The sequence below is a fragment of the Tympanuchus pallidicinctus genome, unplaced genomic scaffold, assembly GCF_026119805.1.
Source record: "Tympanuchus pallidicinctus isolate F22 unplaced genomic scaffold, pur_lepc_1.0 scaffold5, whole genome shotgun sequence".
Classification (NCBI taxonomy): Eukaryota; Metazoa; Chordata; class Aves; order Galliformes; family Phasianidae; genus Tympanuchus; species Tympanuchus pallidicinctus.
The window spans coordinates 48007882-48023961 of record NW_026294769.1 but is presented as its reverse complement, the minus strand read 5'-3'; the positions used below and the strand labels follow the sequence as shown (position 1 = coordinate 48023961).

At 36.0% G+C, this 16080-nt stretch overlaps 1 protein-coding gene across 2 annotated transcripts in view; it reads right to left on the bottom strand.

Annotated features, from left to right (window-relative positions):
* Positions 1–1822: 1822 nt before the first annotated feature.
* ZC2HC1A (zinc finger C2HC-type containing 1A) overlaps positions 1823–16080 on the bottom strand; it is a 34527-nt gene continuing 20269 nt past the window's right edge. The window contains exons 8-10 of one of the 2 annotated variants that reach the window (XM_052704017.1): positions 12061–12183; positions 8058–8165; positions 1823–7492 (exon numbers count right to left, since the gene is read on the bottom strand). In XM_052704017.1, the coding sequence (XP_052559977.1) occupies positions 7306–7492; positions 8058–8165; positions 12061–12183 (418 nt within the window). In that variant the 3' untranslated portion in view covers positions 1823–7305. The remainder of the gene's footprint in view (positions 7493–8057; positions 8166–12060; positions 12184–16080) is intronic. The other variant, XM_052704018.1, reaches the window with a different exon arrangement.

Here is a 16080-nt window from a genome sequence, read left to right as displayed (position 1 = left end):
GGTTGGAAGTGACCTCTAGAGACAATCGAGTCCAACCCCTGGCCAAAGGAGGCCCCCTACAGCAGGCTGCACAGGTAGGTGTCCAGGCAGGTCTTGAATGTCTCCAAAGAAGGACAGTCCACAGCATCTCTGGGCAGCCTGTGCCATTGCTGTGCCACTCTTACTGTGAAAAAGTTCTTAAGCACAATTTTGTGGAACTTCCTATGCTTCAGTTTGTGGCCATTTCCCCTTGTCCTCTTGCCACACACCACCAAAGAGAGTCTGGCCTCATCCCTATGCCTCCCATACTTCAAATATTTATAGATATTGATCAGATTCCCTCTCAGTCTTCTTTTCTCAAGGCTGAACAGACCCAGGTCGCAGTGCCTTTCCTTGTAAGAGAGCTGAACCAGGCCCTTTATTATCTTTGCAGCCCTCCACTGGACTCTCTTCAGGAGATCCTTGTCTTTCTAGTACCAGGGAGATCAGAACTGGAGACAATACTCCATATGAGGCCTCACCAAGGCAGAGTAGAGAGGGAGGATCACCTCTGTTGACCTGCTGGCCACACTCTTTAATGCATCCCAGGATGCCATTGGTTTCTTGAGCACCAGGACACATTGCTGGCTCATGGCCAACCTGTTGTCCACCAGGACCCCATGGTCCCCCTCTGCAGAGCTCCTCTCCAGCAGGTCATCCCCCAGCTTTTACTGGTACATGCAGTTATTCCTTCCTAGGTGCAAAACACTACAATTGCTTTTGTTAAATCTCATCTAGTTCTTCTATGCCCAAGTCTCCAGCCTGTCCAGTGACTTGCTGACCGGCAGCATAGCCTTCTGCTGAGGGGAAGCCATTCCTCCCAGCTTCATATCATCAGGAAACTTGCTGAGGGTGTACACTATCCCCTCCTCAGAGTTATTGATGAAGATGTTGAACAATATCAGACCCAGCATCAACCCCTGAGGAACACCACTAAATACAGGCCTCCAACTGGACTCTGAGACAGTGATCACAACATTCTGAGCTTAGTCAGTCAGCCAGTTCTCACCATCCACTCACCTATTCCACACTTTCTCAGCCTTGTTATAAGGATGTTGTGGGAGACAGTATCAAATGCCTTGCTGAAATCAAGGAGACTATATCCACTGGTCTCCCCCCATCCACCCAGCCAGTGACAACATCATAGAAGGCTACCGGGTTGGTCAAGCATGACTGCCTCCCGAGTGAACCCTTACTGACTATTCCTGCTAACCTCCTTCTCTTCCAATTGCTTGGAGATGGCATCCAGAACAAGCTGTTCCATCACCTTTCCAGGGATGGAGGCGAGGCTGACTGGCCTGTAGTTTCCTGGATCCTCCTTCTTGCCCTTTCTGAGCACCGGAATGACAGTGGCTATCTTCCAGTCTTCAGGCAAAGAGGAGTTTGATGAGGCCTTCTACAAGCAGCTGGAAGTAGCCTTGTGATGCCAGATGCTGGTTCTTATGGGGGACTTTAATTATCCAGATATTTGTTGGGTAAGCAACATGGCCAGGTACGCGTACTGCAGATGATTCCTGAAATGTGTTAAATTTGTATGAGCAAATACTACTAATTTAAGTATTTGGTATAGATTATTCTTCAAGGCAACAGGTATATACAAATCTTATCCTGCAAGTCAATTGAAAAAAAAAAATCTATCCTTCCAGGAAAAGACAGTGGGTGTGTCCTCCCAATAGGTATGGTTTCCCAGAGATGAAATACATTACAATATTTTAAATCTGAAATGATATTACCTATCCTTATGGTATTTTATTTAAGGTGATTTCACATACAATTACAAAAAATAAACATGCATTTCAAGAAGTTTTATTGGCATATTCACTTTATTGTTAACAAGTGGCAAATTAGCATCAGGGGGTGATTTACATTTATTGATGAAAACAGAATTGAAAGTCTAAAATAATAATAATATATCAAATAAAACACAAACCTAAGCATTCTGCAAAAACAAACAAAAAAACCCCACAAAACACTGGATGGTCACAAACAAATATTAAGTACACTGAAGGGCAAGGCAAACATAATAAATGCAGTGCTGACAAAATTAAACACACGAATGAACACTTAAAAACATGGAACATCAATAAATAAACTTATGAAGATACATATTAAGTATCATATGAAGGATGAACACCAAGAGAGTTAAAGCAATCATATAAAGTAGGTTTTCTAACAGCCATGGAATACTTAGAATTTACCAGAACAGATCCAAATCCATTTGCAATTCTGCCAGAAATTCAAATACAAGAACAATGAAAAACAACATTTAGACCTTATGCTCACTGTTCAACAATATTAAAACGAGTATTTGATTTGCTGTCTCACAAGTTGCTGCTTGTATTGGAGGAAAATGATTTATAAAACAAAAAACAACAGTAATTATTTAAAAGAAAATATAAGTGGGCTGTTTTCTGCCAACACGAAAAGGGGCTAAGCAGAATAGGGTATTCTGGAACAACATACATTAAAAAATAAAAAGATAATGAACAAAACAAAATCCACTAATATGCAAGACTAATCCTTTATATCATGAATGCTTGAAAGACAGCATCAACCAAGTAAATGCTGAATACAGCAATCTCTTACTGAACATTTTTTTCAGTGACACAACAAAGTAACTCAAAGTTTTACTCCGCAACACAACCATCACAAGTTGGAATGAGCTGCGCTTCTTCAAAGTCAATGAAAATATTTTCACCAGTCACCAAAAACAACTTCAAAGACGATATTTCCACTGTGTCATTCAACCCAAACAATTACTGATAGCTTTGTCAAACTGAAAGAAATGCTGTTGCAACAAATGCTCTTACAAAACACACATTTTTTAGTCAAGATTTCAGAAAACTTATAAAAAATTTTGTTCATTGCACAGATACAAAAGCTACGTGTTGAAAACCAGTACTTCTTGAGAACTTAATAAGACACTGACAATGCCATTTCATTTTAGACTCTAATTACATAGCCTATATCAGTGTGCACTGCTAAATGCCATGTTTGTTAGCATTTCAATTACTGCAATCATACCTTCCCCCTGACAGACTTGATAAGCATGCATCACGGAACCATTCTCCTCACACACCGCATTTCAGACACTAACTCTTAACTGCAACTGTGAATTAGGATCTAGTCTCACTCAAATGACAGAAGTTCCACGATGGGTGAAGTTCACCTCAGGTCTTAAAGGACATTTTGGAGTTACTACGCTGTGCACCTTGCTACCTGCTGCATGGAAGAGCTCACACACAGCCAGGCACACTGCAGGGAAAGGATTGGTGCCAGGAGCACCATGGAGAGCTCCCTGCTCATGCAATCCTTCAGGTTGAGCTTTTCAAATCCACCTGAGGGAGGCTGGTGGCTGTTCAAACCTCTTTGGCAAGTAAGGAAATTTCTGCCTAGATGTCCATAGTTACTATCTGAAAGGGTGCTAAAGCTTGCTCTGCCTCCTACTGCACACTTTCCTTTAGAGGTGTACGCTGAGGATATAACTATCTATAACTATCTAACCATACATTTAAGTTGCTGTGAATAGATACAACCTAGACAATTTCTTTCAGAACTGGAATCAGTATCATGCGTAAATATAAACTTGTGATATCATATAAAGGTTAGGCCTTACGCTGTCCTGCTTTCACCTCTGAAGCCAGTATATTTCAAAATTCCACTGCACTTGCATCAGTACAGTTTCAGTTCTTACAGCTCCTTTCTGTCGCACAGACATCCTTTATAAATCAAATAAAATACAAAACCAAAATGTGAATGCAAACATGCTTAGTTGTGCATGCTGTGCACCTCAGCAACAACATTCTCTACATGGGATTTTACCATTAGCCTTTCTTTATTTCCTTCTTTTTTCATTAGTTGAATTTTATTCATGTCTTAGCAAGCACTTCAGGAACATACAGTGGCAGATGCTAAAAGAAGGTCTGTTATAGGCTCAGAAATAGACACAGGTAACATTAAAATCACATCAATAAATTCCTGAATATAGCAGGTGTATCAATTATCTGTATGGGGCTTCACAATCCCCCAGTAGTGTTCAGCATTGTTGTGTATCAACTCTGCTTCAGTGAAACAACTTTTTATACTTGCAAGACTAGAGTTCTTACACAATATATATGTGCATTCACAAATACACAACTGAAAAGACAGATGAAGTAATCGTATCATCCCAAATTTACACATTTAGTCTCAGGAATTTATTCTTTTAAGTTAAGTATCTGTCAACAAGTCATCCAGAGGATAACACTAGCTAAGTTATTCTTAACAGTGCAGTGCATCTGGGTGCACAGATCATCTAGATATGTTATGTTTACAATTATAAAACTTTCGATTCTTGATGCATTCAGAAACTCTGCCCTTTCAGAATATGTACCGATGTTTTCTCCTCCCAGGAAGAACCAAGACACAAAAGCAGGGGAAGGAGTAGGGCAAAGGGGGTGTGAACCTAGGTCTTGTTAAACTGAATTCAGATCCTTCTTGGCAGATGCAATACACCTGAAGATCAGAGTCTTAACTTATCTCCCTTACAGTTTTGGTTTTTTTTTCTTTAAATACTATAATAGATTCATTTCCATATTCAGTTCTGTAGAGCTAATCTATTTGCAAGCATTTAGATGAAGTTACAGTGATCTGTTCTGATCATGCATGTAATACTGTCTACTGTCAGCAACACCAAAGACTTCAGAAACGTGTCACTCAGTGAAAAAAAACAAACAGCTCATAAAGTAGATACATATTAGGTTTCTGATAGTCTCACTGTAACATAATAAGCAGCACAGGCATTTACATTTTCATTGTTACTATTGATAGTCATTTATACTTCAGTAGACATTCTTTTAAGGCCAAATTAAAAGTTCAGGAAATCTCTAAAATTTTCCTTTCGGTTCAGGTTAACTCCATTTCTAACTCCTGCTATACATCACAGAATCGTAAATAAACCGTGTCTCTCTCACTTTACTGTACACAGCTCTGGAAGCAGAGTTACACAACTCAAAAGGCAGAAATTATCATTATTCTATATGAATTGATTTTAAAATTAGGAAATGTAAAATGTACCACTTGCAATTCAAAGGAGAAAACGTCAATATATTTCTCAACAGTGTCACTAGTCCTTGAAAACCTAGACTATATTTATTTCCTTAAAAAATGTTCTCCTTGTAGAATGTATTTTCATTAAGTGGTAAAATGCATACTTCTGGCAGAAACAAGAAATGGGAATTCATCAAGTCAGATAAAGGAATTATTTTATAGATTCACTAACCAATCAAACCTATTTTGGATTTGCACCTTTTCTGATGGATGCTCCTAACCTCCATCAAATGTAGACCTGCAAGGCCCAAGTCCTGAAGAAGTTCTGTAAAGCAGACTTATCTGTGCAGGATTCCAATTTTTTCTAAGTACAGATAGGGACGTGCCAAAATATCCTACGACCTAAACTAACTAGAATACAATTCGGCTAAAACTTGTCAGGTCTCTCATTACTGGTTATCCAACCTATCATGCTCTGTAGCCAGCTTATATCAACTATTTACAAGACTACACTAGGTAAAAGAATAATTTCTAGAAATAATTTTTTATACAAAGTGTAAGACAATTTCATATCATTGAAGTAATTCTAAATACCAATAGTTTCTGGCCTGGAAGATGACTACATCAAGCCTCTTAAATCTCTTATCCTCCAAGAATAGAACCTGATTTGGAGATTAATTTCTTCATTCATGTTTACTCACAATTGGCGCCACTGATGTTAATCACATGTTTTGAAAATGTGTTCAACGATTAAGTTACACTATGGTGCAACACTGCAGTATATTTTACACAAGCTAAAAAAGAAACTATATAAATTGCTTCTGATAATGTTTGTGAGCTGAAAGTAACCATTTTTGACAAAAAAAAAAAAAAAAAAGTGTACTGTGGTAAAGGCACAATTAAGTCCTTCCAGATTGTTCTTCCAATAAGACAGTAGCAGTACTTCAAAATAAAAATTTAACAAAACAAATCACTACGTTCAGACACAAGTGATACAGCTTGTGAATGGTTTTAGTAGATTGCATTGTTTAAAAAAATAAACAAAAACCAAAACAACCACCAAAAAAGGAACAGCTTACAGGTCTTGACACTTCATACCAATGAACTCGCATGAAGACTGTCACAAACTTTATGAGGTTACTTGTTCAGAGCCCATGAATACCAAGAACTGGGAAGGGGAGGAAAAAAAAACAGAAGAAAATCCACCACAAAAAACACATGTAGAGCTGTAAACATACAAACTCTGAACCTGCTATTTACACAAGATTAAGTATAAAAAACTTAATTTAAGTAACTACTTAATTTCTACTTTTCTAATAGTATACATTTTTATGGAACTCTTTTTGTATTGGATACAATAAGAAGGTTGTTTTTTAAAAATAAGTTCAGCAGTTCTAGGTACAGTTACAATAGAGTCCCCTTCAGGAGACAAGGAAAGAGAAAAATAGGACCTTTGCAAGCCTTAAGGACAAAAGTAAAGAGCTTTTACATATGCTAGCCATGGTGGAGAGCACAGGGAGAGGAAGAAAAGTATTTATGAATAAAAGTAATTAAAATATCACATTTGTCCTTATAAATACATAAAATATTAACAAGTTCTTATTCAAAAACAAAATGGGCAGAGCAACAACCACAACTTTCGATTTTCTTAGATGCGAATGGAATTTTCAGACTTTTTCCTATTTGAATCATTAAAAAAAATCCTGCAAGTAACTGGAAAGTTCAGTTAGGGTATTACAATGAAGAAGTTAATGCACTCCAGTTTTTGCACTTATAGCAAGGAATTTATAGGGAGTTGCTCGTGTTGTTTTCACTTACAACACAGATAGCATCTAATTACTATCACTTAAGAAAGAAATGCCTCCACAGAGAAACTTTTGATGCAGAAATTCTTCATGGCTACTTCCCTATGGGTGAGTGACTTAAATAAATTCTATAGAATTATATAAGAAAAGTAACACTGAACCACTTCTACCACTTAAGTTACTTAACACATTTTTACCCTAATTTAAAATATTTCCAACTGAGATTAAAGAGTATTTCCTTGAATGGCACAGTTTTAGGTACCTGTTACTTTTATATACAGTATACATATTTATATATAAATTACTATGTAACCAGCAGATTGCACTCAGAAAATTATAATGCTTCAACATGTTTGCAGCATGAAGCCTAACTTGGAGTGTTTTCTCTTTCCATGCAGCAGCACGTAGCAGATGCTTTCAGGATCTCCCTTTCTTTTTGATTTTAAGAATGCATTTACACAACCATTCTTCGAATTCCACACTCACAGCAGAACTTTGCCCATTCCACTGGATACCTTGTTCCACATTCATGGCAAAATTTAGGTAACTGTACAGATGAATTTCCTTCATTGCTTTTTGAACTTCCTCCGTTGACTGAGGATAGGTAGCCAGCAGTGTCATTCCCAGTTTTACCATCAGACCTGAAAAAACAGATATAAAGAACTCCAACTAACTCAATTCAGTATATTTTGATCCAAAATTATTTAAATCCTTGCAGTGAATTATTGCCGTTATTTTCATGCTTACCTTGTAAATTTATTGAAATTCCCCTACTTATCTCCAGATACAAGGCAACAAAAAGTGCCAAAATTTTTAGAAGCTGGATCAAGTAAGTTCTTGAGTCCTTGTGTTAAACAGACCATTTGGAAACTTACAAAAATTGGCTTATCAAAATAAGAAAGACTAAAAGGAAGTCTAAATAATATTTTTTTGCCCTTTAATAGGCACACACCAGACAAGTTCTTTACGTACTGTGCATGTAACTTTCATTTAACTTCTGTTGAGCCACATGTCATTCAAAAGAGCATTCACCCAAACGTACAACTATTCCTAAGAGATTTTTGACATTTCTAACACTATCTCCTGCACATCTTAGACAACAGATGACAATGCTGATGTATTAGAGTAAGGAAAATATATTCTGCAATGAGTACTCTTCTTAAGTAAAGATTCTATTGCTGATAAAATAACAAAACTAAAAGCTACCTTGAGTAACTGTCTGAATTACTAGTTTTTCTTTTGTTTGATAGAGCACCCGTGCTCATAGTCCTTGCCACACTAGGAGGGGTTGACATCCGTGTTTTTGTTGCACCTCTAAAACAGAAAAAAATATTGATCAATTATATACACACAAGAATAGATATTTATGCCACGTACAAAAATTACAAACATACAAAAATACAAAAATTCAATAATCCACCCGTCTGTCGCTTTACTGCATTAATAGCTTATTTCCTATGAACACCAGATAGAAAATCTTTGCTTGCTTTGGACTGCACATAAATTTAATCTTGCAACTGCAAGCTCAGTGATGGCACAAGTCCTGTCCTGTTCACATATTTTGTTTGTTATCATACCAAAATACAAGCAGAACCCACACTACTGATTGTTTAGTATATTCTAAGGTCTTCTTTGACAGATTGTAAGTCACTTTATAGTACTGGCAGGGATTTCAGAGAAATAGAAAGCAGCAGACTGCAGGTCACAATGAACTGGTGGGTCTTGTCAGCACCAGTATATAATTTCTAAACTCCAGTGCACATCCTAAACACACTGAACATCTCTTTGCTTGCTTTAGTGAGTGGTAAAAACTTCAGAATTCTTTGGAAAATCTCTGCAGCACAAAGGAAAAGAAAGATAAGAAAGGGCATCCTTTTTTCCATCTGTAATCAAGAACAGAATTTTTCTTCATTGCTCAAGAGACTTACTATTCATCAGGATTTCTTCCTTGCAAGGCTTCAGTGACTATGACATCTTGCACATGACCAACCAAGTTTTTTGGTTCTCATTCTTGCACACTGATGAATAAATTAAAGTGGGACAGGCTCACGGGTATGAAGAAATATTAAAACAGGATCTCACATAAAGTTTAGTCACCAAGAGACCGGTCAGTAAGAAAAACCTCAACAATGATTTTTTCCAGATGAGCCTATCTGCTCTTTTTAGAATCACAGACAACATACTCTTGGTTTGTTTTTTCAAGTGTAAATGAAGAAAAAACTTCAAATACTTTACTGACACAAGTAAGTATCAGTGTACTAACTCCTGAATTTCAGGCAACTTTTTCTTCTATATCAGTAATATAGGCTAAGAAGAGCTTTTCAGTTCCTTCTGTTTAAAACCAGTGACTTAAAATAATTCAATGGAAAAGTGATCAAATGATTAAGCATGAAAATGGAATCCAGGAACAAAATTTAAGATTGAATCAAGTAAAGGTACATTTGGATAGAATATTCAGATTTAACAGGAATGGCTTCTGCATTCAACAGGCATATTGGAATTATCAGAGATTCTGGCTCACTGGGAAGAATACCAGCTTCTTCTCCTTTAGTTTTCCTATCTGCTCTCTTACTCAGCAAAGAGATTCTAAACATGATTTCATTAAAAAAAAAAAAAAAAAAGTGGATTGAAAATCACTACATAATTTTATATCAGAACTAACACCTAAGTTATATCAGTTTTTCAGGAGATACAGACTTTCAGGATAAAAAAGTTTTAACCAATTCAAATTATGCTGTCACAAGTATGCACAACTGTACAGATCATAAAAACTAGCATGTGTTATCTTCTCTATCTCATTTTACATTGGAGACAGACCTTTCCTTAAATGCAAGTAAAATTCAGTAAAGCTCAGTAATGCAGGAACACATACTGGACTTTCACTTGCTCTGAAAGCTAGAAGAGTGTGTTAAGAATAATTCAGATGAAGAAATAGAAACAGTGGATCATGGTTCAGCGATGAGAGGAAAGAATGAATAGAACTGGGTCCCAGTTCGTGTTTAGGCAATGCCAGATAATTTAAACCAAATTCTTCTGATCTATTAATAAGTCAGTTTGTTTTTTTTTTCCCCACATTTTCAGCATCTTAAAACCATCGCTTAAATGGTGTCCAGTATGACACACAAGTTACTGATGAAACCAGGAAAAAAAACCACCAAAAAAACAAAGTACTGAAAAACATGGCCAAAAATATTCTTAGACTGATACACTAGCCCTTATAAGCAACTGCACTGATTTCTATCTTTTTACAAGTAAATCAATAGCAGAAGCAGCAGGCTGCCACTGTCTGTAGCTTCATGCATCCCAGATCAGGACACTAAAATTAGCATCAGATTTAACATACATATGATAACCAGTTTTGAATCTGAATCTGCAGGATCCAATCTGATCTATGGAAACAGATGTCTTCCAACATGGCCAAAGATTCTTCATCATCTCCACTTCAGTCATACAGCTTGATCTCTTCCAACCTGTCTAACCTCTGCTATTATTGCCATTTGTCTAGTATAATTACAGACATATGCCTCCCTATATGTAATTATAAACAACATACATATAATACCTGTTCTAAGCTGTATAACATGAAGTACTGATGGAGCCTGACAGCAGATGAGATTGTCAGTGTCATCTTTAATTCTTAACCATTTAGACGTACCTTTACAAATGTTTATTATTATGCCTCTGTTTCAAAAGAATTAGGACTGAAGGTGACCTCTGCTCCTAAGCAGTTCATGTTGTACATCTAGTCGAATTACCACTGATTGCAAAATCAAAACCTGAAACAAATTTGCATGAGAAGCTTGCCTTTTTTTATCTAGGCATTTGCAATTTGGTCATATTTTACTTTATAAGACTGAAACACCAAGTTTACTTCCTAAACAGGGAGTATTCAGATGTTCTTGACAGTTATCACTGTCACCCACCATAGCTCATACTTCAGGGCAAAATCATAAATAATTTTCAGCAAGAACACTGAAATCCAGGAGTCTTTGCCCTAAACTATAATTACCTACATCAGTATGTGGAATTTAACACTGGCTAATAGTTATTCACATTCTCCAGTGCCATATGAATGCAATGTATTCAATAACCTCCTGCAAGGAAGACAGGTTTAAGCCACAATTCCAGTGAACGTTTGAGTAAGTACAACTCAAACAGTAAGGGTATGAAGACCACAGTAAATGCCTAAATTCTTTACAGAATTTTTTTTTAAAGAAGTCCCTTCTCTACAGACAAAGGCTACTATAAGCATGCTTAGGAACTACTGAGATACTGAAAATAAGTCTTAGTGAATGCATATAAAATTTATATTGACCTAATTTTCAAAAGTTCACAGGATTCATGCCTCTAATTAGGTGTGCAAAGGAAGACACGTACAGACACACACACTCTGTACCTCTCTTGGAGGCATCCCCTCCCTTTTCTCCTTTTGCCTCTTAATAGGAACCAAAGTTGAAATATTTTTAGGATTAAGCCAGAATATTTCGGCTTTGGTTACAACACTAAAACAGCATTGCAAGATTTAAATACGTTTCTGCTATGTATATCACTATATTCCAAATATGGGCTACATAATTCATCACTAACTACTCTTCTGCAATACGCTTTGAGGTATTTAGGAAGAAACAGTCAACTGTAATTTGAAAGATGTCAAATTCAATTATATTATGTTAACATTTTAATAATTTCCTTTTTAAAAGATAGAACACCATTTCTTCCAAAGCAGCCTTGATTTTAATCTTTCATAATAAAGCTTACCTTACCTACACTCTTGGACAATCACAGCTATCTTATAGAAGAAGAAGGAAATATTTGATTTCAAGAGCAAAATAAAATTCCTTTGCCATAAAGTATTAGCATGTAAAGCAATCATTTATAAAGCTATCAGCCGTTCTACAGGTTTAAATGCTTGCTTAAGTTTTGCATCATATCACTTCAGTTTTATCTCAGCTTTACAGAGCACATTACTCTGAGTGCAGAATCAGTGACAAAAGAAATCAAACCTGAAGAACGTTTTCATCCCCTTTCCATTCCTACCATGAGGCAATTTGCCTGATGTGAAATAAATACACTAATTATATTCCCACAACATTTATAGCGAAAACGTACTAGGAAGCAGATATCTATCAAGGCCACACTTCTAATATTCCAATGCTTTTGAGGAACAGTTCTGTATAACTGATAAATCAAGCTCATTTGTGATACTTACTTCTTTATAGGCAACAATTCATTTGGTCTTTTGATGGTACTGTCTGTTTTTCTATCAGTGTCATAAAACCTTTGCACATCTCTTCCAGTTCGCAGTGGTGGGCCTAACTTGTCCATCTTACTACTAAAATATATAAAGGGGTACTCATAAGGAGATTGTCAAATTGCTGTTTCAATTATTGCAAAAAAGTACTTACAATTACATCTATATTCCCAAAGAATTCTTATTTACCAAAAAGACATTTATCCAGCAAACCAGAGGGAAGTTCTTACTTTAAAAAGGGGCTAATTTCGTAGGCTTATAATTGGATTAAGTTTCCAATGCATATGCTTATTAAAAAAAAAGATAAAATTATTGCTAGTTATATTCACAGTTTACACAATACACTCACATTTGGGCTTTTTTTGTCTCAAGAATCTTTTTCATAACATTAAATTCATCCCCATCCAGAAAACGAGGTTCCTATTAACAACTCATGCCAACTGTATTAAGATGTTAGAAAGTAAAAGATGCAAGTACGAGCCTCTTTGACTTCAGGATTAGCAGGAAAGAAAAACTGTTTTCCCCCACGCAATTTTTTTTCTTAAATTAAAGTGTTGAAGGTTATCTGAGAAGAAATGAGGAAAAAAACCCAGAAGACAGCCTGAAAGAAGAATTAGTTTGTTTTAATCATTAGAACACCCACTCACAGCATGTACGTAGCACTATGTACAGGCAGTACTTTTGTAATAATTTTTTTCCCCAACTATTAGGGATAACAATTCTGAACCAAAAAGATTATTAAAAAAAATCCACAAAACACTACCTCTCTCCCTTCAACATCATCAAAAGAGACATTAATTCTTGAGAAATCATGATTTGTATCAGAAAAATTATGTCTTCCTGTAAAATTCTGCTTTTTCATCATCTTAAAACAGTAAAACTTGCAAAATTCAATTATATCTCCATTCCCATGTCAGTAATGTAACAAAACATTTCTTCTTATTGCCAGCAAAAATAATAGCTCTAACTGAAAAACTAAGACAATCTTAGAGTATTTTTATTGATCCTTCTGAAATTAAAGAGCTATACACAAACAAGCCAACCAAAATTGATTAAAATGTCTAGGCTGCTGAAGCTAAGCTCTTCTGAAGCTCCCTACCCTCCTGGGAAGTCATAGGGAAAACAAATGAATGTAAGTAACAATGAAAAAAAAAATACACTCTCAAACTGAGAGAAATAATGCAATAAAATTAAAATAAAATTTTCTGACTCTTGTCATCTAACCTCGAAGAACTGCAATACTAGAAAAATAACTAAACATCTGTCAAGGAAGCTCTCTGCTTACTGCTTTCATGTAGCTTTTAATACCTCACAAAAAAAAAAATTACAACAGTAGAAAAAGAGCTTGTGAACTTCCAGCATTTGTATCACACAACTTCTCATTCTTCTTCTGTATTAGCATGTTAGAAAGTACAGGACCTATAAATTTTACAAAGACAATTTGGATTTTGAGACTCTTTGCTTGAGAACCTTTCAATCCACGTTACATCTGTAAAGCATCAAAGGAAATCACCTCATAGGGAGCAAAAATTGAACAATGCTAAGTGACAGTCATTCATTATGAAATCAGAAGGGAGCACTGAGATATTAGTCTGACAATTTAGCTCTCAATGCAGGCTATCAGATGAGTTTCCCTTGAGTTCTTCTTCCCACTCCTCCTCCCAACAGATGTTCCAGCTCAAGCTAATCAACGCAGGAAACATTCAATCAATTCCTGCTTGGTCAAAGACATATTTCCCAAAAACGAGAAGCAAGACTGAGGTTTTTGACACTGCATGACACATACTGCAACCTGTTGTGATTTCCTTAGCTCTCTTTTGAACTTTCAAAACATGATAGGTGAACTCTGGGCATCTGCAATATAAAATACTGAGGTGTTTCCTTTCAGCAGTCATGATTGCCAAACTGAAGCATTGCAATATCTTTCAACAGACAAAAAACAAAAACAAACAAACAAAAAAAAAAACAACCCAAAACATGCTGAGCCCTTTCAGGTACTAATGAATAAAAGTGCAATCAAAAGAATCTTTGACCACCAAGATGACTTATTAGCCTTGATTTCACTGAACTGTGCTGTCTTAGAGTCCTGTTTAAGGAGATTGTTTTTAAAGGTTACAGTTACAGTATGGTAAACACATTTGTGAGGTATATTGTAAATTTCACATAGAAAATGAGAGAAATCTCTAAGGGCACGTTTGCCCTACTGAAAAACAATTTTCCAAGCTACAGTGAAAAAATATTAATGTTCATACATGAAATATGCAGAGATGAGAAATTAATCTGTATATGCAAAAGGTGATTGGCCACAAAGAGTTAAGTTCTGCCGTGCGAAACAAAGTTTGTGTGGGTGGAATCTGGCTGCTTGCTTAGCAGTAGAATAGGAAGAACCTACCCAATTTTCTCTCCTGAAGTTATTATTTCTGGCAGCTTGAGAACTGCCCTACCCCTCAAGAAATGCAAGACAAGTGTTAAACTTTGTGTTCTTATGAAAGATGTATCAAAGTTTGGGTTTTAACATCTCACATCAAAATGTAAACCCAACTACAAATTTACGTAGAATTTTTCAAGTAAACGGAGGTCTTCCTTGTGAAGCAGTACATGGTCACACACTACTCTTGCATTCTCACTTGCTTCTCTAGTACTCAAAAATGATGCCCTTAAACCACATTTCCATTCACATTTATAAATAGTTGTGCTTTTATTCTGTTAAGGTAGAAAAAGAAAACTCTCACAGCCAAGCTCTGCTGACACACTCAGACCCACATGCACAAAATCAGTCTGAATAAAGCTAAATTGAGCTTATTTTGTTGATGCTTTAACTGTGGCCCTCTACATGGGGAGTAAAAGAATAGAAATATTATATCAAAATGTTAAAATAATGTAATTTATATAGTTTGGTTGCATTTCTGTTCTGATAAAATAAAAATACATACTACAATATTGGAGTTGAGCTTCATATGAAATGAAGTTACATAACTTTTTCCTGTACATAACGAAACACCTGAGACACTGTTCTAGCCTTCACTTGTAACAGAAGTGCACCAACAGCTTTATTCGCCTCTCAGAACGGCTTCTGACAGCAGTTCAAGAGTGCCATCTAGAGAGCAACAGGGAAACTGCATTCCCGTGCATTTTAATCCCTTCTAGTCGTTTAATTAGCCAAAGATTCCAGTTTCTTGTCCCTTCACATAACCATCACAGTGAACAGGTACCTTGAAGAGGAAGAGTCAGTGTTGGATTAAATTGCCCCTCTCTAATATCCACTTAATTCATCCTTGACACAACACATTATAATTGTAATTCTATCCAGCCTTAAAACCTCTGTGAAATCTGGAATTAAAACAACCTAAGCAAAAATGCAAGACCTCACTTTATGAATACAAAAAAAAAAAAAAACCCACTCAAAATTACTGTTTGTCTTAGGGTGTGAATAACACTTCAGGAGGTCTTTTCCTACAGCAAGACTGGAATTCAACCAAAACAACAAAAAAAGCTCCTGAGCAATTACAAAAAATAAAAAATAAAGAAAAACAACAAACCAACCAATGTTAGAAAACTAACATTCTTAACATTTGAATGACTGCACTTAAAACAATATATGTGCACAATGTACTCAGTAAATCAGTTCAATAACAACTCAGAAGGAAGAGCAGCTTTTATAAGATATAAAATATTTTAAGCTGATATTAGCTAAAGCTTTAATTGTTTGACACTCCAATGCCTAAAATTGGTTTCAGTACAATGTTAATCATTTTTACTCTGACTTCATTGTGTTGACTGTTAATGTCTTGTTCTTTACTCTGATAGAAGTCTGTAGGTATTTCAATAGAGCCCTACACATTTCAAATGTATACACTTCCTCCCAAATACTACAGCTGAGGGTAGATTAAGGCCAAAATTTTCCAGTAGTGACCAAAGTGAGGCATCACTTAGCTTTAGCTTTAATTAGCTTTTTCCATGTTGTAACTACTCCTGTGT